Genomic DNA, 26,334 nt, shown 5'->3' with positions numbered 1-26,334 from the left:
AAATGAAATCGTGGGGTTTAACGTCGCAAATTTATGTGAGCTATGAGGGCTGCCTTAGATGGAGAGCTCAATATTAATTTTATCCGCATGAGTATTTTTGACGCTCACGGAGTGCATGGTACACAATATTTTTTTTTAATACTTCGCCTTCATCGGAACGTGGCTACCGCCACCAGGAATCGATCCCGCGTCCTCGTATTCAGCAGCGCAACACCATAGCCATGGAGCGAGCAAGGCGACTGCTCAAAAGTTTAAGCTGTCTGGCAAGGGAGGAGTGAAGGTAATGTAGCGTGAACTGATAGAGCGGCGCACCTTTGCAGCGTACACATTTCAGCAGAAATGTGCACGTTGGAAAGGAGACGCCGATAATGCGCTCACGAGAGAACACTACGAATCGCTTATAGCGATGGGGCTTTCTCGGTTTATCGTGCCTTACCCTTCTTGCCGCTATGGTTCCATTCTATGCAACGCACAAGCTATAGTTTCAACTAACAGATAGAGAAGACGATTATAGGATAAAAGCAGGGAGCTTGGCCTGACTATTAACGCTCATAACAAGAAGAAAATAAGAGAAAATTTTTTGTTACCACCAGGGTAAGGAAGTCAGTCAGTCAAGAACTTTATTGAGGTCCTGAGGGGGTTTAAGCCGTTGGAGATCGCACGCAGGGAGCTCCGTGGGCCGAAACTGTAGGCGACGCCCAAGTCGGGACGGGAACGTGGTGACGCTCCGCCAGTTCTTGGGCCCTCTGGACGGCCTTGAGTTGGAGTGTGAGGTGTGAGTGTGAGGTGCCTGTTGGGCCGAGGTTTTTCGACAGAGCGTGCTGCAGTTCCTTTAGAGAGAACAGAATATCCAACTGGGCATGAGGTGAATTGCAAGCATATTCAATCTGTTGCTCCATCGAAAAGCTAGATTGATCTTGAAATGATACAGGCTGTGCTAAATTTACTAGGGCTGCGCAGAACGTGTTTGCAATTTCGCGTTCAGATAAACCAAGAGCTGTAGCAAGGCTTTTGAAGGGATGACATTGTGATACCAGTTAGGCAAGGGCGCTTATTAACCTCCAGATTATTAGAAAGAGAGTGAAGGGGGTAAGTGACGTACAGAACTCACGCTACCGTTGCTGTCCCAGTTGTTGCATGCCCCCGTTAGATTTTCGGTGTCCAGCTTGACTTTCTTGCTAATCTTCAAGCTGTACAGAGTGATTAAACCGACAATGTGTCCTCCGTCCAAATGCTCGGAGTCGTTCATAATCTGCGTCGACACTGCATTGCCCTTCCGGAAGAGTTGCGTATCGCGTAGCCCTGTAGTAATTACTAAGTACCTACAACATGAACATGTCCAGGTCATCTACTTGGTTCAATGCCGCAGAAATATATTTTTGAAATAGTAATCAGTAAGTATAGTGACTGTAGGAGATCTTGCTCGATGCGTAACGGGATGCGCTATGAGAATTGGGTAGTGGTCGCTACCCCGTGTCTCATGAGCTGTGTACCATCTAACATCGTGTGTTAGATCAGGTGAAGCTGTAGTAATATTGATTGATTGATTGATTGATTGATTGATTGATTGAATCTTTATTGGTTTATCACATATACATGTGATGGGAGGCGAAGGGAAAAGCCATTCAAGGATGGCTTGAGGGAGTCCTTCGCCCCCACGCTGGAAAGACAACAGCAGAGGCACACACGTCTTGTTCACATGGTCGTACACTTTTACAAAACATATTAAGCACAACATTGCCATTGCCATATCAAGACAACCACCGTAATTGTAGCCTCTTAAAAATGTAATTGATCCATCATCAAGCACAACAAGGTCGCATGCGTCTATAGCCGTTTCTAAACACTTGCCTCTAGAATCACTGTGGCTACTTGCCCAGGTAGAGTTCTGAGCGTTGAAGTCACCTCAGAATAGGAGTAGTCCTTGAATCCTTTGAAAGAAATGCATGAAAGTTGACTCAGTAATTCGCGATGCTGGTTGCATATAAACGGAAACAATGGTCAATAGCAGCTTTCTGAACTGTAAAACTTTACAGGTAATGAACTCAGGCACATCAGAGTCCGTGGAGAAGACAAGACAGGAAGGTAGATCGCGTCCACATTCGGCTATAGGGTTCGGAGTTCGTGAATATTAGTATATTACATAGTTCGAGAGAAGAAAATCACGGTCTGCACCGGCTTAGTTAAGGCACGCAACGGGGAACCTGTATCGCGAAACAAGCTTCCCGAAGTCTGCGCTCCTAGACAGAATGCCATTTGCATTCCATTGATATACGGTTGAGTTTCGAAAACAGTTAGCCATTCAGCGAGCCATTATGCTATGTTGTAAGCTACTTCTGTAGTACCAGCGGTTCTAATGAAAGAACAGCGCTCACCTCTGGAAGGTTGTTCGTCATAGAAAGCGCCCGCCCAATTGTTTGTAACGCAACAAAGAGCATAGACATCCCCATATGCTGTTGAGATGATTCCGGTTCACGTGAGACATGAGCAGGTGCTTGTGTTCTCAAAGGGATGAATGTTGGCAGTCAACAACACTTGGCGACCGTCTTTCCTTGGCTGTCTTTCCTCGTTGGTTTGCCTTCTATCTCCTGTAAATCATTAGCCATCATCGCATACGTTTTCTTGCGCTCTGTTGATTGTAACGAAGCAGCTGCTTTCACTGGGTAGACGGCGCCTAAGTTCGCAGGAGGTGAGCCTTGCTTCAGGGTTTGACCATGTAATATTTCTTGTCGCCTGAGTAATGAAGCCACTTGATGCTTGGGACATCCAGCGTATGAAGCCAAATGGTCTCCGTTGCAGTTGGTGCACTTGGGTTGATTTCTAGAGCTACAGGCTTTTTAGTCATGCGCTCCAGCGCAGATCTTGCATCGCAATTGACCAATGAAGGATTTAGACGCGTGGCTAAATTTTTGGAAATTGTAGCACCGAGTTGCAAGTTCTAAATATTTTTCTACTGGATTACTCGTGAATCCAAGTAGCGCGTACGCATGTTGGCAGTGGTTCGTCGGGCAAGAATTGTAGGGTGACGCTCCCAAGTACATATGGTTCCACTGCTCCATCTTCTCGCCGGAGCCATCTGATTTGCCTCTTGACGGAAATGACGCCGCTATCTTGTGAGTACTCAAGTAGTTGGTCTTCAGCGTATTGGTCTGGGACATGTCTTATTTTTATTAGATTTTTCGTGTACGATGGTGGTACGTATTTTCATAGTCGCAGCTTGCTTGCAAAACAACATACAACTATATAATTTTAACGCTTAAACATTGCTCCAGTATAATTACGGTCGTATATCAGTTGCCAAATGGAATTATTTTTGACTTTCTGAATTTCTTTGATAATTTTCTGGAATATGTTGCTGCTAACGAATTTCGGGTTGTCTGCGGGGAGACACTAAGATAAATTTTCTTGAAGATACGGCTGCCACACTCGATCTTACTAATAGACTTAGGTGTGCGGGATTTGCCAACTCATTCAGTACACCAACTCGTGTTACGTTGTCTTCGTTTACATGCCTTGACATTCTTATCACGAATATTGAATCTCTCGTAGTGCATGCTGGAGCAGTGACGTCGACGTCATTGATGATTGTGCTGTGTTTATGACATATCGTATCAATGTGAAACAAAGTCGTTCTCAGTCAAATGTTTTCGCTATACAAGATATAACTGATAGAAATATGGATCTTTTTAAACACAGCGTTAAAATTGTGAGTGGTCTTTCCTATACGAAATAAGTTATGTAAATGTCGCGTCCTGCAAGTTAGCTTATTTCTGCGTTTCTACCAATCTACAGTACACATTTCACTTTGAAAAAGATTAAGCAAACCAAAAAAGATAAGAAAACTTTGGATTGATCAGGAACTTTTTAAAATGATAAAATGCAAAGATAAAGCATACCATGAATGTCTTACTACACGCTCGCTCGAAACGCTGACACTGTTTAAAAAGCACAGAAATGAACTAAATAGGGAACTTAAATGCGCTAAGAATATTGTCGTGAATGTCTGTTTGCAGACGCCACTAGTACACATCCTAATACCTTATGGACAATTATCAATAAGGTTCTTGACCGCGAAAAGCATTCTACCTCATCAGAAAAAATAATCTAGAATAAAAATAAAATATCACGTTTAGCGCTTGCAAACCATTTCAATAAGCACTTTGCAAGTATAACCGTGCCACACTAAGCTCAGTCTGATACGTCGTCGTTTCTTTCCGTTTCGAACAGTTTATTTTCAAAATCCCACCAGTGAATCTGAGGTATTTAGCATTTTTATGAACCTTAAATATAGTAAAGCTCTCGACATTGGTGATATCCAAATAAAACCTATAAAGCATGTTTTAGAATACATGACTTCAGCTTTAACGCATATCTTTAATCTAGCTTTACAATCTGGGGTGTTTCCAGAAAAAATGAAAATGGGCAAGCTAACTGTACTTCTTAAAGGAGGCAACATAAACGACGTGTCTAATTGCTGACCCATCTCAATCATTTCAGTATTTTCCAAAGGATTATAAAATATTATTTTTTTCGCATGTCAATTTTTTCGACAGAAAAAACATTCCCTCTAGTGCTCAGTTCGCTTTTCGTAAAGGCAGGTCAACAGAAACGTCTTCGCTCACACTCAAGGAAGATGCACTAAAATATAGAAAGAAAGCTCTTCACATTGGCACTATTTATTGATTTAGGCAAGGCGTGCATTGTATAAGTCATAAAATTTTACTATGGAAATTATCACAGACTAGCGTTCGAGGTACTCTATTAACGCTATTGGAATCTTACTTTACTGAACGAAAACAATCACTATGAATAAAGCACGAGAAGTCAAGTTTTCTTCCTTTACTAGAGGGCGTGCCGCAAGGGAGTCTAATAGGTCCTATGCTTTTTAACCTCTACATTAACAACATTCATAATACTGATAAAACTGTACTATGTATCGTGTATGCCGATGACACTACTCTTCTTATTTCTGGTGCAAATTCACAAAAATTAATGGAAAATGCAATTATCTACTCATTAACCTATCGGAATGGTCAATCGCTAATTGCCTAGAAATAAACCCTACGAAAATTAAAGCAATGTTATTTCGCGCAAAAAATAAAGTTCTTACTAGCAATAAACTTTAGCGTGCGCTGGTAAATAAATACAAATTGTTGATGAACATCAAATATAAGGCGTAACTTTTTCTTCGCACCTTACTTGGGATAAACATATTGAAAATGCCTGCCAAAAACTGGCTGCTCTGACTGGTGTTTTGTTTCGATGTCGGTGCCTTCTTCCACCCAAAGAAAAATTTAACATTTATTATGCCTTATTTTCTTCCCATTTAAATTACTGGAGCTTAGGGTGGGCGACCACGGGAAAGACGAATACTATGAAAATACTGTTTGTTTTGCGAAAGAAGATTATTCGGCACATTGACAACGTGGATTTTCTGGAAAGAACGCGGCCAATTTTCTTAAGTATAAAATTATCAAAATATAATATTTCCACACTTCTCGCCTTCTAAATTCACTTTATTTTTCAAGTACTGCCTTCAAAAATTTCCTAATGTGTACTGCGTTTTTGACGCCGAAATTCATTCCTGCTAATACAACAAATAATGATACGCAGTATGTTCCGTGGTTTCGTAATAAATATAGCCTACAGTCACTACAACATAATCTATCATACATTTTAAATAAATATCAAGGTACGTATACTTCTTCATCCACGGAACTTTGAATGAATTTGTAAACATGTGATCACTGATTGTTTATTGTTTTTCAGAGCCAATTGTGTTACCGTTTTTGTAACCCTCACACATACATTTCTACCTTCTGGTGCATCGAATATGTTTTCTTTTAGTCTATATTACCTAGTGTCTATATCGGAGTGAATTGTGTTATCCTTTTAGTAACCCTTACACGAATACATTTTTTTCTGATGATTCAAATATGTTTTTTCTCTTAGTCTCTATATTATTTTCGGTCTTGTTATCGTGAATTTATGTAACTAATTAATGCATTCTGAGCATCTAACATTGTTACGATTTTTGACGCAACCACAATGTATGCCTTGTAACGGACCATCGGCCCAGTCAAGCTCTTCTTCCAACAGCTTTTAGCCTTTGGTCTCCCCAAGAACTCTTGTATTTCTGGAAATAAATCTGCATTGTATTGTAATGTATGGTTCCACTGCAAGGCCTGCAACATGAGTCAACTCATTTTTATTTTCTCACGCCACAAACACTCGTACACACTAACAGAGTATTCGTTCCATAATGACACACTTCAATACTCGCTTTCTCCCCTTGCAGTGAAAGCATGGAATAAACTGGACCCAACTATAACTAACACAGTTTGTTTTATAACTTTCTGAAAACTACTAGATAATGCGTAAACCGATCATGTAGGTGCACCTTAACTATGTTTACTGCTATCATTTCTGCAATCAACACAATAAACTGATTACGCTGTTTTCTGTACGGGGAATTTATTGAAACTGCATGGGAGCTGCAAATGTATGGCACCTGTCTGTTGTACAGCTTGCTTTTGCTTGGTTTTCTTGGCCAGTGTTAGGCTGTTCATTGGTGTTCTTCGGCTGAAATTGTATGACTGCCCACCTGCTATGGTCTCGTTTGAGATTGGTAGTATTGAAAATAAATAAAAAAATAAATAAAAGTGGTCTCGTAGAGGTAGCGAGAGAAGACACATTCACGGAAAGGTTACCTTCCCTCGTTACACAAAATGATTGTGTTTCTCTCTTGCCGTGGTAAAAATCTAGCTTAACAACTTGTTTGGATTCACTTTCGAGAACGCCGCTTCCAAGTCAGTGAGCTTGAAAATCACTGGTATTCCCACTTGGCATGATTTCTTCTACGTCACCGTGGTGAACAATCTGCCTTCCACTTCTATGTCGATGGTTTCAACTATCGTGGCATTGTTGTACGGCTCGTGATCGTCACTATATACGTGCCCTCTTGGGGCAGTTCATCTCGAGTGCATCATCCGTTGTCGCACTTGCGTTGAAGTGGTCACTGTTAGCCGGATGCCCAGAGGGCGCTTGTTCTTCTGCAGTAGCATTCATCTTCCCACTTGCATCAGGCAAGTGCTCTGAGGAACGGGGTCCGCTCTTTGCCAACTCCTTCGGTTGCCGTGGGAGCCGCTGGCACGGCTTGGAGGCCTGGTGAGGTAGAAACCGTTGACCGAATTTCAGCAACTGAGTGCTGAGGTCAAGCGAAGAAACTTACAAATTAAGACGAAAAAGCGGGTCGCTGAGGAACTCACATCTGGTGGCGGCACACTTCGTCGGTGATGTGATGCGAGCAATAAGGAATTCAATTTCTGAAGAGTCCCCTACTGTGCAGCAAGAACTAGATCGTGCTTCTTGGCGGCTAACGGGGCTTTCAGTGAGGCTGCAAGTACCTAGAATAGAAACCTGCAGCTCATCCGTTGGAGACAAAGTTTTGGACTCCTGCGTAGAGCCGGCTACAATTTGACAATGCGTCTTTCTTTGGAGATGCATTAACGACGGATCTCTCTTCCACGAGCATTCTTTGCATCCCGACATATGAAGTAAAGAAAACTTACAAGCTGTCTCACAAACCATTTACAAGAGCAGAACTATTTGGAATTATACAAGCTGCGGCATTTATGGCCGAAAGTGCATGCATTCAAAACTAGATAATCTACGAGTAAAGGCAAGGCGCAAAATACCAGGACTGAAGAAGGACACAAACGACAGGACCGGCGCCGGTCCTGTCGTTTATGTCCTTCTTCAGTCCTGGTCATTTGCGCCTTGCCTTTACTCATTCAAGCATGAACCAACTAGCCCACACAAGAGTTTTACTTGAGTAGATAATCTACTCAGACTTCAAAGCAGCTCTGAACACAATACCTCAATGCTATTTTCACTGTCACAGCTTCTCGATTTTCTATGAAATTAAGAAAATATTGACACTCGAATCTTATGCCACTCATTGGATGCATTTGTAGCGGATCCCACACGACTTTGGGATAACGAATTCTGAAATAGTGGACAGAACTACTGCTGTGGTGCATAGGCTGACTTAACCGACACCCCTATCGTTTTGCGTATGGGGCCTCAAAGCAGTGATTCGGGAAGTCAGGTGTAAATTATAAAGGACCATTTGGTTGAATAGGCCGACGAAATTGTCTTCCTCCTTCAACATAGAACGAGAAACACTTTGCTACGTTTTTGGCACGTATAGTCCTCGCTTTCTCTATTGCATACAGAAAGAGGTCCTCTTGCGACTGCATACTCCGTGACACACCAGACACTTCTGCAGAACACTTGCTCATTAAATTCACATATTATTATCCCCATTGGGAGACACTTTGTGGTCGTCTTGACCTCCTAGATAGGTGTCCTTTACCTGCTTCGGTCTTTTCTTGGCATTTCTCGGAGTATGAACATAATAGGAATAGACCACTTTTAAAAGCATCCCGTTGGCACTATTAAATCGTAAATGGCGCTTAAAAAGGCACATTCGCCTTCAAAAACTGTAGCTGAAACGGATTTTGAAGCATTTACATTCACCAGCATGACAAAAGAAATGGCACAAATCGGATTTCTGTAGTTATTTCAAGCAACAGAACTATATTTAAATACCAAGAAAAAATCATAAGAGGTCGTGATGAACGGTTTGTCAAAGGGGATTGTGTTGGTACATATTGCGCACAAAACAAGATGCATAAATAGACTGCAAATAAAAGTCCAACAGGTACTATCGTGGCTATACAAAAAACATTCAGAAGTATTTCACTCTGTGAAGGTGGATGACCAACGGAGCAGAATAAAACTATAACCAAAACAACACAAACGTGACCTTGTTTTGTTTATTTGTAATTACGCTTATTTCGTGACTGCAGTAATTGTGGCTTTATGGTCACTACGATAGACGGCCATGCACTCTCTGACTACACTGGGGATATTCTTAGCGAACGTTAGGTCTATGCAGGACCGATGGCGTGTCGTGGAGGCATTGGTCTTGGTATAACAATGAATGCAAAGCCTTTGCAAGAGAAATTACAAGAACTACTTTCCGTCGGGACGAGGCACACCGACGTTAAAATCACCCACAATGATCATAATGATCATGGAAGTGGGGGTCTGCCGGGAGAATCCATCCAGATGTGTCGATCATACAGGCTTCATGGTCCCTCTTTAACGTTCCGGAATAAACGCATCGCCGGCAAGGACTTACGGAATTGCCATCTGTCGGAAGCGCCTCGCTTGCGTAGCATGAAGGATAACGCGGCGTTATCATATGTTTGGCTGTCGGCGCCCAATAAGAACACCACGCTGGAGCCCCCCTGTGCATTTTCTGTAAGTATTCTGGAAACAAAGGACGTCCTTACTGCCAAAATAATAACCTTGGGCAAACAGAAAGCCCATAATGGTCTACAGACACTATCTGTTTACCGGATTCGTACAGTAAATGCCCACTGCGCGTGGTCGCCGTGATGGAATCACCCGAATCGCTTTCTTGCGCGAAAGGTAGGCATTCGCTGAAAGCGAACTATGTGAAATACGCTTTCTTTTTTTTTTGTGAGGTGCCTGCATAACCAAATGGAGTAGAACAGCATGAAGCCTCGACACAGCAACCGCATGGGTTCGCGGTGACCGACTGCTCGTCCGCATGCATGTCCGCGCACAATGTTTCGCTTACGTAGCGAGCGCGTTTTCGCACTGTACCGGAAGTTGTAGGCCGCAGCATATGGCCATTGACAACACACAAGCAAACACTGTTGCGTGAACTTTATCAGAGGTGTTTAAAAATAATATTGTTATAGCTAAGGATTTCGACGCCTACGGCAACTTTTGATATACCATCGGGACGACTCATTTTTTCCCCCTAAATTTATGAACGTTTCGATAACATTATTTTTCAAGTTGCATCGCACTCCATGTTTATCGGTCTTCTCAGCAAGCAATTTCCCGCTGCTCTGTTTTTCTCTTAAATCAGGTACATTCATTGTTTGGTACTAACACAAACATGAATGTACACCATGCCTTTTTTTAATGTGCTTCTTACCTTTCCATTTTCATTCTAGTTAACTTGCGAGGATCTAGAATTAGCATGTTCGTATACCAGAGCTTAATGACATGAGCCGGGCAGCTCTAGTGGGCGCGCGTCTCGGTGCCCGTTTTCTGCTACTTCTAGAACATCGCAACCCCGGCGCAGAAATCTTCCTAGCGGAAGTGCTTGCTGCCCACCCGAGTTGTAGCTGATGGTTGCCTGCCGTGGAAGCTGCGTGAAACTTGGATAGTTTCACTATCCAAGTTTCACGCAGCTTCTTGTCCTGTGGTTGCGTGTGAAGGCTAACACCGGGCTCCGTTGCGTAGGTCCGGCATTGCAGAACCAAGCAGTAGCGTACCATCTTGGACGCCTTAAAAGGCAGCCGCTACCTGTTACAGTAACTTCAAGTGTTGTCAACGTGAGACTCTCCAGTGTGCCTTAAATAGAGTGCATGACAGGCCATTTACGGAAGCGAAGATCTTGGGAGCCTGGCCTCACAGTTCATTGGCGCAGAAAGCAGTTCGAGCGCTTTTTCGCTACCTGAGGGCAACAGACTTGAGTGCCCGACTATAGACATCCTGCACCTAAGTTCTCTCTCTTCCTCTTTCACTCCCCATTCCCCTCCCCACGTGTAGGGTAGCAAACAGGACTCAGTCTGGTTAACCTCCCTGCCTTTCCGTCTTCCCTTCTCTCTCTCTCTCTCTCAAGTGTTGTCAAGCAGAGACCTGAAGCGGTAGAACCTCCCCACTAAATCAGAACCGAAGCGCATGTGGGACTTCAAACTTTCGTTTTGAGCTTGCTTTGGCGCTTCCGAAGCAGCCGACGTGTCCGCTGTGTATACGTGATCCCTCGTACCACGTCGCGCCGACGGCAGCGCCAGCTTTTCCAGTGGTGGGGCTCACCCCCAATTCGGTGGCGACAGCGATTCGGTCCCCATTCTGTTCAGCGCATGCGTCGGCACATTCCACGGCAAGGCTCTCGCCCGTCGTCGGTAAGGCACACGGGGCAACGGCCGCGCTGTCGTTGTTTGCGTAGATCGTAGCGCAACAAACCATCATCCATCATCCATTACAGGTTTTGACACGTCTGACCTCAAACGAAGCTCCGACACACACTCTGATATGATTTTTCCGTATGCGTAATTAAGCAATTTGTCGTTAGGACGCCGCCATGGTTTTCGCCTACGCACATCACAAAACGCTGGAAACTGTCCGAAGACAGCTCCGCTTTAAAATAAAAAGGAGAATAACAGCAATCATTAAAAGAACCACACAAACAAAGAAAAAAGAAAACGAAAAGTAAGCTTGATTTCACGGTTAGTGTCGGTACACAGAAAGAAAAGTAACCTCTTTCACCTTTTAGTTTATGCCAGGATGGAGAGCGTTGAACTTATTAATTAGAAAAGATTCACCAACTTCTCTGTGAAGATGAGTTTTAAAGCCAGATTGCAGTATCTTGGTTTTGATTTTTTCAGAACAGTTACCTGAAATTTAGACATATTTTGACAGTGGAAGCTGAGGAAGGTTATAAGCATGGGCCCTGTGGTTGTTGAAACGGCACCCAAATGACGCTTCAGCTTGGCCAACATTCGCTTACGACAAGTTGAGCATTGAAGCATGCAGACAAAATTGCTGCTGTCGCAAGTGAAGTCTCCGTTTATCCTTAGAGAGAAGTTCGAGTCGGCACTGACGGCGGTCTGTGAGCTGCTCTTTACGTGCGCTAACCTTGCAACGGAGTTCACTGCAGGAGCGACAGTCGGAGTAATAGAAGGCTTGGTTGTTTTTGGAGATGTTAAAACGTTGTGCAGGCTGCTTGAGCTGCAATAAACAACCCTTGGCGGTTCCCTGCACGTTAAGGCGGTCGCTTTGAGTCAAGATGTTGGTGTCTTTTTTTAGGACGTCGGTCACATTAGTAACCGATAGTGAGTGAGAAAAGGTAACAATGATATTACTGTATGAAGAGCTCGCCGATCCCTTGTCACTTCTAAGCGCCCCTGCAGTTGAAGCTGTCCGCGTTCTTGAGAACGTCGTCAATGATTTGCGCGAGGTATCTCTGTCAGGTTAGTGCTCATCGCATATAGTCGCAGTTACGAATAAATCCACTGTTTCCTGAGCAGATCCGTTTACATCAAATGACATGATATCTTGGAAGGGTGGTTTTGCACTGTTTTGTATGAGTGCTGTCAAAATGAAGGGATTGATGTCTATCGGTTTGTTTCCGGTAGCGCTTCCCCGTCAGCTTTTCGTTCAACAGGGTTACTGCTACGTAAAGAATTTATGTTGGTTGCCGAGTACGAGTGAAAGAAAAATATGGTTTGACGGGTAACACTAAAACCCTCGTTAAAGTAATGAAGATTTAATCCGCCGTGATGTTATATAAGCGAAATGTCGTCTGCGAAATGTTTCTATTGAAGGGCTTCATATCACGGCTGCCAAGAAACTCGTTTTTTAATAGTGCCATAAAGTTATTTGGGTAGTTAGGACCGATATCGGTGCCCATAGAAGTGCCACTAGCATGGCGCTCTTTGGCCATACCTGGCCCTTGCGCCATTAAACCTCAAACATCATCATAGAAGTGCCGCTAAGTTAACGTAGTATTCGCCATTGAACTTAAAAATGTTTGAGTCCAGTACTTAATCTATCCCAAAGACCTTACACAAAGTGGAAGAATGAAACGTTTTATTGAACTCTGACTGATATAGGTGAGCAGGGCAGCCCAGATATGTCATCAGAGTGAGAAATAATCATGTACAGTGAGGTTACATCAAGAGTCACCAGAAGTGACCTTTGAGAAACGTCCAGATCTTTGAAATTACCTAAAATTTGGTTCCCCTCGTTAATGTACGATGGAGACGCAGGAGAAATGGTACATATGCGGCAATCAACGTAATTTGAACGGATCTCGGTCAGTGTACCTATTCCTGAAACGATTGGTCTACGTGGTTTGTTGCGTTCATGAAGCTTTGAAAAAATGTAGATCCTACCAACTGCCGGGGTAAGTGATATTACCATACACAACACAATAATCGATTTTGTTTCCTTCTATGAGATCTGCAACAGTATATTTAACACTTTCTTTGAGCTCTCCATTGGGGTCTTAGTTCAGGTCCCTATAGAATGTTGTGTCATTAAGTTGCCTCTGCCCCTGAGAACTGTAGCTGCTTGTATTCATCACGAGCACTGCGCCCTCTTTGTCTACTTGGTTAAGTAATATGGGCTCGCGTTTTGCCAGCATTTACAAATGTTTTTAAATGTTGCTGTTTATATATATATATATATATATATATATATATATATATATATATATATATATATATATATATATATATATATATATATATATATATATATGTGTGTGTGTGTGTATATAAACTAGTATTAGTATTTTCTTGTTCAATGTAACAGTAAGTAACTTTCGGGTAACAAAACTTGCCTTAATGTCGCATAATGTACAGTAACTCTGACGAACTGCACATATTTACGGTAAGGACATGAACAGCAATGTCTAACCTCCGGCATATTTTTTTTTAGACATACACTCATACTATCGGAAGCTAACCGAAAAAGCAGCCATCGGAATGTTTTTCTGTGCCTCGCCTCATCAATTGGGCAAATGTATTTCGGGAAAGGGCCACTACGGGAAATTATAATTATTTCGTGAAAGGAAGTATAACAAGTAGTAAGTGCAGACGATTTCTCTTCTGAAAAATTACCTCTGGCCACTACTTTAAAGAAACAATGACAGTGGTAAAACGTTTGAATGAACTGACATGAGCTGCCTGCCTAGGTCTTTATCGCTTACAATGCGACAGGCGCATCAAGGACACACAACCTGTTTTGTTCGGATACAAGTCGTCAGAGCGAAGCGCGGACAAGCACATCTTTCCTTCTTCTTTTTTTTTTCAATACGTACCGGAAGCATCGTAGAACCCATGACGAGGCCATGAGGAAACATGTTGGAAGACGGATTCGCGCCACTGCATTCGCTCCGCGTTTTTGCAGTGGCCACAAATACGCGGCAGCAGCGGTCGAGAGAAAAGAAAGAGCCCGGCGCAGCATGAACGCTGGAAAAGTACAAACATGAACACAGAAATAAAAATGGGGCATCCGTGCAATGGAAAAGAGCGAACATTATTTTATTACATCGACAGTCCCGCAGCAGCCCGTTTCTCGACAAAAGTCTCCTACACTTGGATGCGGGCCAAGAGGGTGCCTCCGCAGAAAAAGGGAAGGCCGAAGCGACCAAGAAGGAGAGAAAGGGCACGGTAGGAAAAGCGTGGCGGAGCCGCGCGCGTTTCTTGGCGATGCGGATTAAACGCGCCAACGCTGCCATCCCCATCCGCGCGCTCTCGCTCTTCCCCAAATTCGGGGCGCGACGGGACGACGCCGCCGGTCCGGGACGTCGGCGGGAAGACGGTGGCGAGGGGGGGAAAGGGAGGGGTGGGGGGGGGGCGAACAAGCGGACGTGACGTCAGGGCTTTCCTCTTCCGCGCAGGCGCGTTTTGGGAAGCGGGAATAACCACGTGACTAAGGCCGCAGACACCCCCTCTCCCACCTCGAGGCGCCACAAGCATCGGACGCGTCCTGCGGTGAAGCGAGCGCTCGCTGCTTCCTCGTGGCTGCTGCCGCCGCTGCTGCACTCCCGGCTCCCGCCGCAGCCGCCTCCTCACGACGCTGTCCCACTTTCTCAGTAGTGCGCGCCAGTGAAGACGAAAAAGGAAGGGGAGAAGACGGGGGCGACGGAAACTTTGCCTCCCGGGCTCGCGCCTGCAGATAGGACAACGAGGACGCCGGTTAAAGGAGTCAAACGCCGATATCCCAGAAGAAGCAAGGCACTACAAACTCGACCTTCCTGCGTGGTTTCTGCAGGGACTGTATTTATGTGCCAAAAGGATTGAGTCAACTGTGCATCGCTTTCAGGTTTACTGCGCGAGTGGGTGTGAGCGAAAGTGACAAAAGGAGACGCAAGTCGCGTCTACACGACCATGCCCGTTCATTCCGTGCGATATCGCGTCGCGACGCGTTCTCTCTGACGCACGTGTGAACAGCGTTTGAACGCTTACACGACCGTGCTGGACACGGGCTTGCACGTCGAGCCTGTCCGCTCACTCGTTCCTCCGAAACTGCGAGTTCTCAGTGTATTGCGCCGTTGTGACTTATCGGACCAGGCACATTCGAGTTCCCGATGAACTTACCCGCTGGCCCGGCATGAGCCCTCCGAGGAAAAGCTGTGCCAGAGCCGGCCTGCACCGCAGCCCGTTCGGGATGCGTGGTTGCTGGTACTCCCTCTGCCTCACCATGTCGTTCGCTTTCTCAGAGATCACGGCGGAGTTTCTCCTTTCCTCGGAATACACCACCTCAGGTATAATATATACCTCCATCGCACGCAATTTGAGCTCGCACACCCAATTCTACCTCCCTGCTAAGAATCTACTCTTACAGAAAAGATCGCCAATCATTTCCTAAATAACTCTCGTTTGTAATTTTTTTTGTTTGGCATTCATTCGTTACGGACCGAAGATCATATTCAGCTACCCGCCGTGGTTGCTCAGTGGCTATGGTGTTGGGCTACTGAGCACGAGGTCCCGGGATCGAATCCCGGCCACGGCGGCCGCATTTCGATGGGGGCGAAATGCGAAAACACCTGTGTGCTTAGATTTAGGTGCACGTTAAAAAACCCCAGGTGGCCGAAATTTCCGGAATCCTCCTCTACGGCGTGCCTCATAATCAGGAAGTGGTTTTGGCATGTAAAACCCATAATCTTTAATTATTTTCAGCTGGATGACAACTGCAAACTCTTCTGTCGATTTATGAACGCCCCAACGACAAATGAAGTTTTCTGGGACATTGCCGCAGCGGTTTACATTTGTCATGTAATAGCCGCAACTATGGCTTTTCTTCAATTATGCAAAATCCACTTTGACATATTCGAACATTGTTTGAAGCAGTCTCAGGATTTGGAAAATCTTATGGTTCATTTAAATTTGTCTTTGTGCCCACTGCGCTTCTTTGCCGATTCCATTGGTAGCGTCGATAAGGCGCTGGTGGAGTAAGGACAGAAAGAACATAATCAATTTCGCCTTGAAGCTGAGTTGAACCATCACATGAACTCTACCCGCAAGCGGCCATGTTGGATATATTCATTTCTTATTCTTGCTTTGTTATGATGCTAAGGTACCGAATTATAGGGTTTTAATTTGTATTCGACTTAGCTGAGCCTCGAGCCAAAGGGTTGAGCATTCTGCCCATTTCTCAGGAGTGAGGGCATTAAGTCCGATCGATGGTGTGTTAGTCATCGATGCGAATTTGGTTATTACCAAATTTGGTTATGTACCACAGTTTTAATTTATTACCAGGTGTTTGTTTTTGCTTTTGAGAAGCTTAACATGGCTTCGGAATTGAATATCATGGTAAAGCAGGCTTCTCTGTAAAATGATTACACATACTTTTATTGAATAAGTATAGTACATAAGCTAGCGTGGCATACTACAGACTCATATACCAATATATTATAAGCGAAAATTAGAAGACTAAAATTGCCTATAGAATCTTTGGCATGCGTATTTATGCATGCTTATCCAGCAATAAATCCTTTAGTTGCAGTACACTACTCGTGTTTGTTCACTCTGTGTTACGTCGTTGTTTTGAAGTGTGCTGCCATATTCCATCATGATAAAACAATTAGCCCATTCGTACGTCTTAAGAATAATTGAAGTTTTTTTAACGAGTATTTTGCATTCGAAATGTTTTACAACTTGAATATATTGAAACTATTAGCTCTGGTTGTGTTCTTTGTAAACGTCAAGGCACACTGCAGAGGGAAAGACATTTGAATTCTTCGTGCCGCCCGCCTGAAGAGATGTTGAAGACTAGCTTCTTACGCAATTTGTGTTACACAACCTAAAGCATAACTCTGCTGCGTGAAAGACGCTGACGAAGCCTTTTGCGTGAGTGGTATAAATCAGTGGGCTTAAGTACGACATTAATGATAACCTGGGCTTCGAGTGGACACCGGCCTCTGACACATTGTTACTAAGCTGCCTCTTACTTCCAACTGATTTATAGGGCGTGACAGCGTCAGACCAGGTGTTTTACAAATTTCATCTATTTTGTTTGCATTGCCGGCAACCTTATTATATGTGGTAGGCCGTGGACGGTGTTTTCTGAAATTTCTAGCGCTACTCGGAGTTGCAAGAATTCCAGCTGACGTTCTGTAACTGCAACAGCCTGTCGGCTTGTTCCTGTACGAATTGACCGAAGTTCTGGCTCAAATTTCATGCCACTTATTGTGTTGCAATTATTATATATTTTGAGCTGGAGGCTGTCAGCACATAGGCAACTTACACTACATAAATTAACTAGTATATAATTCGGAACATCAACTTTATATGACGCGTATTGTATCAAGCGCTTCCATGGAAGGCGTTTAACTAACACTGGGGTTAACTTACAGAGCTTCACATGACCACGACTAAAAAAGAGTATCACCAACAAAGCTATAATTTATATACGCCCCGTGGAAGGCATAGGATTGTATTAAATTTTACATTTGCGGTGTTTTGTAGCGAAGCAGGAAGGGGGTCAAAATGAAGAGTTAAGAAAGAACTTCTCTGACATATTTTGAGTTATGAAACTAGCATTTTTGACTGAGCATGTGTTGGTGGGCTAGTTGGTTAGGCATGATTACAAAAACGGCGCCGAATAAAACAACACACGAAGAAGGGAAACACGAGACAGCACGTAGGCGCATTTTTGGTTGTGCTTTCAACGTATAGATAACATGTGCGCATTCATCTTTTCGAATTAGGAAAAATATTCAAAACAGCTCTGCCACTGTGAAAAAGAAACTTGCCTATTCCGGCTAAAACATAAACGCTCGTTCTAGGGTGCTGCCGCCATAAATATGTTTCCTTCCAACACTACGAAAACAGTGTAGACTATTTGGGGCGCATCTTTTGTCGCACAACAATAACAGTCATCTGTATTGCTTGCGTTTTCTTTCTTAGCAGCTATGCAGTCTCCCCTTTCCTGTCAGGAATGCTATGCCATACTGATAACGCGCGTGCCTTTCGTGGCCCAGAATTACCGGGTGTGCAGTGTTAAAGAAAGGAAATGCACGCAAGATAGATGATGGTTATAGTTGGTGCCCAAAAACCCAACTTCTATGATGTGTTTCCGGCTCCCACAATTGCTTCCTCAGCATGCAACAAGCAAGAGCATAGCTTTTAACATCAGCATTTCTAATGCAGAGGGTGCCGCCACTGGAGCGTGAATTTGGATGCCACCCACATATTATTATGGAGCAAAGATACGCGACAAAGGCTGTAAACTGTCTTTAGTGGGAGCTAATGTGACTGAAACTATCCTTTGCTGCCACCTTGCTTTTCATCGCTGCAAATAAACACACGGTTCTCGCCAGTTTTATGCTGATGACCAGAATGGTGAAGTGCCTAAATTTGTGATGGTTAGGAAACGTGTAGGATTTGCATGGGCCTGTCCTGGACGCCGCAGCCTCCATGCTTTTTGTGCTCACTAAGTAGCAATTCGAGCAGACACCAACAACATACAAAAGCTTAGCCGCTATTGGTACATTACAGTTTTAAAGCAGATTTATGGCGCCGTAGGCTTTCAGAGCGCGCTTAACAGAAGAGCTGTAGTAATCTCTGCATTCCAGTGCTTAACTGGTCAGAATCTGGGCTTGTTGGTTGAACATCTTAAATTAGAAATGGCGTAACAAGGAAGAAGGACAGAAGAGAAAACAGCAGCGGTATGTGCGTACTCTTTGTCCTTCCCCTCTTGCGCTGTTGTAAATTGAAGATGCTTAGAAAAATTATAGCTCCGTTCCGCCCTATATGCTTGGCAGGATAAGTCAGTAATGCAATCCTCGGCATTTCGACCGAAATTCTTTCGCAGTTACCGGTCTCTTACATATATAGCACAATTTCCTTTTTTTCCATTACTGCAACGTGAATTCTGTTTCGTATTGTAATGTGCAGTATTGATCGAATGCTGTCTCCATCGTAAAATAGGATGTCCGCTGGCCAACTTACGATCGCCTTCGCGGTACGCTGAATAGCGAGCTTTCCAGTACGCAGCTGCTATTACCAGCACGGACGTCGCCTGCGCTAGCGCCAATCTTTAGTCAAACCATAATTGCCACTGTCCCAGCACGGCACCCTCGTGCCATTCAGTGTCCTCCCGAATTTTCCTTCTCTGTTCCCATGAGACTTCTTGGCTTTCTACTTGAAATCTGGCAGCGATTTTTCCTTCCTCGCCTGGCGGGTGGGCGTGTGCGCACCCTGCCTGTCCAGACATTGGACGTTTACATTCTCCAAATTACCGGTTATTGAGGCAGCCGTAGCAATAGACGCGCTCCTACGTTTTTATTTCGTTTTGCTCAGCGTGGCCGAAGTTTCTTTCCTTTCTTAGATGGACTAACTTTTAGAACTTGTACTCTCCCTTTCAGTTTTTTTTCTCTCTCCCCGTTTCGTTCTTCCTCCTTTCGTGCGCATAAAAATGTGCTCAGTAAGGGAATTCACTGCGCCCATTTCCATATCCCATAATCCCGGCCCCGCCAATTCTGTTCTTTTTCGTTCCTTTCTCTCATCGCGTTTCTCCTTTCCGCGCGGTCCGCGATCTCGTGCCATTCGTTGTTTTTGCTCTGTTCGCTGCCGTTTTCCTTTGGATAATTCTTTCCCAAAGTTCACTGCTCAGCGTGGGTAAATCGCGATTCTTTTTCGACTGGGTCACTTTATCACGTCCAGTCCCCTCCCACGCGGCTTGCCTCGCTCGCAGCAGACGAGGGCGCGGGCACCGTATATTGGCAGGCTTAAATTTTTGATGCGCACCGCCGAAGCGTTCGCGCATTGACGAGATTTATAAAGCGCTGATAACGGCTCTCACCTCTCACCCTCTCTGTCGACCATTCCCCCTACTCCTCCTTTCAGTCCAGCCTTTCGCGCTAAGTGACCTCTCCCTCTTCATACAGAATTCCTCAAAATCATAAAACTGGCAGAAGAAAGAGAGAGAGAGAGATAATAAAGACGTGCGGATCTACATTCGTATTCTTCGTCTGGTGTCGCTTGGCGCGAAGCGATATTGAGTCGCCATGCATGTTTCTTCAGGTGCCTGCGTTACAGGGAAGCATTGCGACACACTCAGATCTACACAAGTGAGTGCGCACGAGAAGGGATGGAGGAAAATACTTTCGTCATTGCGCATGCATGCCTATGCTTCGTTCTCGCCCAGAGAGAGAGAAAAAAAGAAAAGACGGCACTTTGCAAGAACCCGTATTGCTTAACGCGAAGGACTTGGCATGGGGTGTGTACGAATAATGGTTGCAAGACGATGAGCGTGTTGGGATAAATGCAGGGAGCTCCTTCATTTCTCTCTGTGGCAGGTGGCCTGAATTGACGGAGCTAAAGTTTTCTTAAGCCATCGTAACAAACAGCCATCGTAGTAAAGAGTATAGGCGTTGCGCGATAGTGCGTATTTTGCTGAATCGAAGCTTTAGGATTTATGCTTAAGCTTGCTGAAATAGATCTTATTGCTGCCAATGTCAGTGTTTGGCCGTTATATTAACCTCAAATTCACTTTATAATTGTGACATCTGAGTGGATATTCTACAATAGTCACTGATCTAATGAGTATGCGGCGTATGCAATACATTTTTAGTCAATCTTCGAGAAATTTCAACAATGTGGAACGCTACCATGCTAGGTAAATTCGGTATTAATGGTGACCGTTGCATGGTGCAAGCAAGGAACAGATTAGCGAAAATAATTTATCTTGACCCATTGGCATAACATTAATTTCTACAAAACGAAAAATTGGCACTGATAAGGTTCTTTTTGTTTCTTTTCTTATTCTTTTTTTTGTTAAAATGATTTTATTCCTACAAATTGCGCAAGCATTCCACGTCCACCGATATGGAAAGAACGGTGCATTTTGTAAGCGGAAGGAATGAAAACAAGGAATGAAAACAAAAAGTCGCCATCTTGTTTCCAGTATTCCAACATTCCATCCAATGCATGAGCAGTATTCACAAAACTTTTTCATGTTTGTGCATTTCTTTTTTCAGTGGGAGACGTTCGGACACCCGTCCCTCCTTATAGCACTCGGCGTGTTGATAAGACAGTTGCGTACAGCATTTATATAAAGACAATTCACAAAAAAGGGCCCAGGGCACGAATTCACGAACCTTTCTGCGCCTAAGTGCTTTTTGTCACTAGCTGATCTTAAATACTTACTTGATACGCAGTTTTGGTTGAAAGATGCCCCTTCTTACGAACAGTCCGAGTGTAGTATGGCTTGAGTAAACTAGACGATAGGCCTCTCACCGAAGCAAATATCCTGGGAGCTTGGCATCCACAGCACATCAATCCTGAAAGCCACACGAGCTCCTCTACGGTATGTGAAGGCACGTAACTGATATAAACTCCTGTCTGCTCTTTCTCTCTCTCTCTCTCTCTCTCTCTCTCTCTCTTTCACTTCGCCATCATTTGTCTATGTTACCAAGGTCTACAGCGTGTAGCTAACCTCATTTCCTTTCGCGTCTCTCGCCCGGCGTACTTTGTGAATACAGGCCCGGGTAACTAAACTTATCGTCAGTAAAAACTACTTCCTATAGGCGATCGGCCTTTGTTAATAATGTAATCAATTTTTACGATTTGTCGATGCTCTTTTTGCAAACTTTGATTTGAGAAATATGTCTACGACATTTTTTTTTTGTTTTTGCTGCAGCGCAGTATTGCGCCCACAGTGAGGACGGAAGCGCTATAGCAAAGCGGCCACAGGTATGGCGTGACCACGTCCACAAAATGTGAATGTGCACATCACCAAGAGGCATTTCTGCTTACTTTAGATGCGGCTCGTAAAAATAGCTACTGAAGAGATCTTATAAGCGCAGCTATCTTTTGCTTGTAACCCACTATTTTCTTCCAAAAGGGTGACGATTTCGGCTATATGGTTTTCCATAAGGCTGCGTGGTGTAGCGCTATAAGCGTGACAAGAGACAAAGAAGCGTTTGTTCTCGTTTTTCTGTGTTCCTTGCGCCGCTTAAAGGGAAGCTGAAGAGTCTGTCGAATTCAATAAGACGCTCATATACGGATGCGGGAACCTTATAAAGCATGTAGGTCAAATTTGGGTTTTTTATTTCAAATAGGAGCGACGTAATCGTCGGTTGAAATTGCGCTGTAGCTCCGCCCCCCGTCGAATGCCGCGCGCTGCTGCAGACGCTGACGATGCGAGCGGAGACCGGAAACCGCGGTGTTGTGATGTCAACTTTAGTGTTTTGCTCCTTCGCAGCCTGCGCGACCGTGCCTGACCGTGCTTGTTTCTGCGTGCGTGCCGTCGTAATCTGCTTCGATCGACCCTGCATTTCTTTGTTGGTGCGTCTGTGTGTATGTAGAGTGGTGGTCAACGTGCGCAGCATCAACTGATGTGGTGGGCCGATCATGCCGTCTTTCTGTGCAGCCTACGGTTGCACGAACACCAGCGGCCGCGACGATGTTGTCTTCCATTGCTTCCCACAAGACAAGAAGCTTTTAAGGAAGCGGGAGGCTGCTGTAAAGCGAAAGAATTTCAAGCCCTCAAGAACAACACTGCTGTGCTCCAACCACTTCCGTGACGACGATTATCACCAGAATTTCCACTAGCAGGCTTTCTAAACGCAGCGCGAAAAGATCGCAGCAACGAAAACAAAGACGGCACGAGTGCGGACTGACTGGTGATAACTGGTGTTGGAAGGCCTTATGAATACACGAACTCGCCCAAACCTGGATTTTGATTTACTGCGAGCTCCTTCATGTTAGCACGCTGAACGGAAGGTGCATGTTTATTTCCCGCCCTCGACGCAGGTTTCGTCGCAAAGCGCCGCGAATTTTCTATTTGCACGTGTGTTGTAAAACAGACTGCACGCAGCTACCATAACGCAGTGCAAATGTAGAGTTTGCATGTGCTGGAAAGCCGGCGCACGCCAGGACGCTACGCTCCCCCCGTCGCTCGCGCACAGCGAGAAACCGACCGTCTCACGTAGCCGACGGAATTCGCCGCCTTTACGACTTCGGTTACGAGTAGTGTGCGGATGGCGCACAGATGAAGGTCACTACACGTACTGCATGAACCGGGAAGCTTTTCACGCGTTTGAACCGTCTTTGTAGGTTGCCGACAGCTTTGGACAGCGCACAAATGCCAACGATCGCATCCCCGCTTACGTTCCACGAGGCGGCATGCAGGAACACAACACTGCAGTTGTTTGACCGGAAACGAGCTCACTAGATCGGCGAAAGATCGGCGAAATCACTAGATCGCTTTGCAAAAAACATACTCGCCAAAGAGCATTTCCAACACGAGGAGATCCCAAGACTTCGCTTTCGTTCTCGTCGAAAGCACTGCTCGCACCAGCATCGTTTGCTTCTTCGAGAGGCCGGCTCTTTGCAATCGGCTCGTACATGTAGGGAGCAACGCCGAACTCTTCAGAAAAACGCAGTCTCTCTAAATTTTCTATTACCTGTTAATTTTCCATTACGGCACCAAACTACCTGGCACCGCGCTTCATGTGGAGCGGCAGCGGTCGGTCGCTAAAGTTGACGTCACGGGTCGCCCGACCAATCACAGGCGGAAACGAGACGCGCGAGCTGGGTGTGTCCGCTGCTGCACTTTTCGTCGAAATAAAATATATTTGCGCTTTCTTTCGCTCAATTTCGATACGATATTCGAATTCGGAGGGTTGAAAACCATTATGTACACATGTTCACTCATTTTTTTTTGGAAAACCTTTCAGCTTCCCTTTAACGCTGAGCCGCACTGCTTTGCTTACATGCCAGATACGGTCTTATCAACAGCCCACTGTGAAAACACAACCTGTTTATTGCTTTAAAAAAAAGAACGTGTCTTGGGCTCTGCTAGCCAGGACCACTAGACCTAGGTTAGAAAACATACCAGGTTCTTTGCCTTCTCATTCAAAGAAGCGTCAAGCTTTAGGTTTTTCTTTGTCATTCCTTCAACACATTGGCTGACAGGCGCTATCCTCTAAACACCAAAAGCATGACCTTAGTCCTATACATACTATGGTCATACATTTTCTTTTTTTTTCCATCCCTCCACCTCCTATAGGCCTTTCAGTCCCCGTTCCCTATGCGGAGCAGCTTCTAGGCGCCTACGTATAGACCGCCATAATTATCTACGTTTTCTTAAGACGACGCTTTAGCTAGGGAGCTCCTATCTAAATACAAGGGAAAGGAGAAATCGTCTTTATCGCACCTACTGCACCGAATTTATTAAGGTTCATTTATATTTAAAAGAAAAATCTAAATTTAGTGATTCCTGGCAGCAAATGTTTGATTTAGACCATCTCTGTATTAATAAAAATTGTTGAAAATCACAAATTTCAGAAAACAAGACCATTAAATTTACATCTTCAGAGCTCAGCAAAAAAGAAAACGAAAACGATGCCACAATTCCGTAAATTGCATCCAATAGTACATCTAAAGCGGACAGCATTGGTGTATTATACATGGCTCTGAAGTAAACCACTAATATGTGAGTATAACTTTTGCAATACCCTTGCAGGCAATATAAAGAATTCATCTAACATTTATATTCACACATGAAATTTGTCTGCTTTGGAAGCTCTAAGCGATGCAGCTGACAGAATTGCGACATCTGTTCTTCCTGCAGAGCTACGCATTAGTAAACTTCTTGCTTCTGTTTATTGCATACCTGTCAATTTATTAAAATTTATATTAAAATACTCAAGTCCTAGATCAAAATTTCGCTTCCAACAGTCACCAGAAATGAAATTTCTCTCGGAAATGCAACATATTTCATTAAAATCAGCTTAGCGGTTATCTCAGAAAAGCGTTTCTGCGTTTTTTATGTACTTGAATAGGTGGCCTCGGAGTTGGCACCGAGCTTAGGCTACTTCTCTCATTCTTTCTCCTTCTATATTATTATTAAAGTACAGTTCAACTACTGAACTACTAAAGCCAATAACACACTGTTAAAGACGTCGCACTGTGGCATTGACTGCAGCTATGAAGCTAGCTGTATTCAGTCAGTTAAATTATTGTTCAGGTAGCTTTATAGGTGAACTGCAATCAGCATACGCGGAACAAAGGAGCGAGAAAAGTAATGTGATAATTTCAGGCGCATTCAGCGAGATTCAAGAAAGTATGGAAGCTCTAGCTTTCAAATCAGGAAGCCTTCCGAATAGGAATAAAGCCAAATGGTCTGGAAAAAGAAAGTATGTTTAACATTTAACCCGTAGGCTTCTGAGAAATCTCCGATATTGAAGAGAAGTGGCCAACCTAAAAAGAAAAAGAAAAGAACAGCGGAGAGCGACAACTGAAGCACCACGTATCGGCAATAAGAAACACATGCAGAAAGGAAGTTAATTTCGTTCTTAATGTGTTCCGATAGTGCGGCCGTCTATAATTAATAGCATCTTCGTCAGGGCAGAAAAATAAGCGGAGGTAATTGGACTTACATTGGTCTTGCGCGTCATTCTCTTTTCTATTTTTCTTCTTCTCTTGGTTCATTTCCGAAGAAGTCTTTGCTCAGGGACCTTCTTTGCCAGGCAGAAAACAAATAGAATCCGTGGAATGGCCCCAATTGGCGCGTAGGAGGAAGAATTGGAACCTGTCGAGTTGGAGCCTATCGATATATGGACTTCTCGTCGAAGCACTAAGAAGAAGCAATTTCTCTGGGCCATACACCTTAGTGATAGCCTTTATCTACCCATGGAGCCTGGCTGAGAAAGAATACCCTTGAGCTTTTAATTCTCGACAACTCTGGCTAGGCCTCCACAACTGCGGGAAAGTATGGTGTTAACGACATTAACAAAAGTGAAGAACGCTGAGAAAAAAAATATTTTTCGTTCGTGAATACTTCACTGGTCGCTCTGAAATTCGCTAACTTTCCGAACATGTCTTCAACCAAACTTGTGGTTAGCATCCCCTAGAGATGCTGATAGGGTGTTTGAAAGTGAAATCGAAAGCTTGGGTGGCTTTCAGCCGAAACTTTCATTATTAGTTTTAGATGTCGATGGTAATGCTTGCAACTACTGTGAATTATCAGTTGGAATTCTCAAGCATTTTTCTTCTACATTTTTCACTTTTTATCTTTTCTTGCATTTGTGAATCCGGGTCAATCTAACCAACCTTTTACAGCAAAATTGGTTAAAGTTTTGTTACATCTCCAAGCGAGACGCGGCACGTCGTCTGCCATACGTAAGTCAATAAAACAGACACCGTCAGCTTTTGTTGCGCAAGCTCCCTTGATCAGCTGCTTTACGGATTTGTTTTAGGCAAC

The 26,334-nt window shown here is 44.2% G+C and overlaps 1 protein-coding gene and 1 long non-coding RNA gene across 3 annotated transcripts in view; one reads left to right on the top strand and one right to left on the bottom strand.

The window, feature by feature from the left end:
- Positions 1 to 777: 777 nt before the first annotated feature.
- LOC139054546 (uncharacterized) overlaps positions 778 to 26,334 on the bottom strand; it is a 50,316-nt gene continuing 24,759 nt past the window's right edge. Inside the window, exons 2-5 of the long non-coding RNA XR_011511311.1 lie at positions 13,937 to 14,087; positions 1,852 to 1,931; positions 1,103 to 1,190; positions 778 to 830 (exon numbers count right to left, since the gene is read on the bottom strand). This is a non-coding gene — a long non-coding RNA (uncharacterized lncRNA). The remainder of the gene's footprint in view (positions 831 to 1,102; positions 1,191 to 1,851; positions 1,932 to 13,936; positions 14,088 to 26,334) is intronic.
- Positions 14,590 to 26,334, top strand: part of LOC135908928 (zwei Ig domain protein zig-8-like) — a 215,479-nt gene continuing 203,734 nt past the window's right edge. For both annotated transcript variants that reach the window (XR_010566496.1, XM_065440801.1), the window contains exon 1: positions 14,590 to 15,385. Coding sequence is in view for 1 of the 2 variants with exons in the window: in XM_065440801.1 (XP_065296873.1) it covers positions 15,232 to 15,385 (154 nt within the window). In the remaining variant the exon portion in view is untranslated. The remainder of the gene's footprint in view (positions 15,386 to 26,334) is intronic.

Source organism: Dermacentor albipictus, chromosome 1 (assembly GCF_038994185.2).
Source record: "Dermacentor albipictus isolate Rhodes 1998 colony chromosome 1, USDA_Dalb.pri_finalv2, whole genome shotgun sequence".
Taxonomy (NCBI): Eukaryota; Metazoa; Arthropoda; class Arachnida; order Ixodida; family Ixodidae; genus Dermacentor; species Dermacentor albipictus.
Note: the sequence above shows the minus strand (reverse complement) of the source record. Positions and strands in the feature narration are given on the sequence as shown.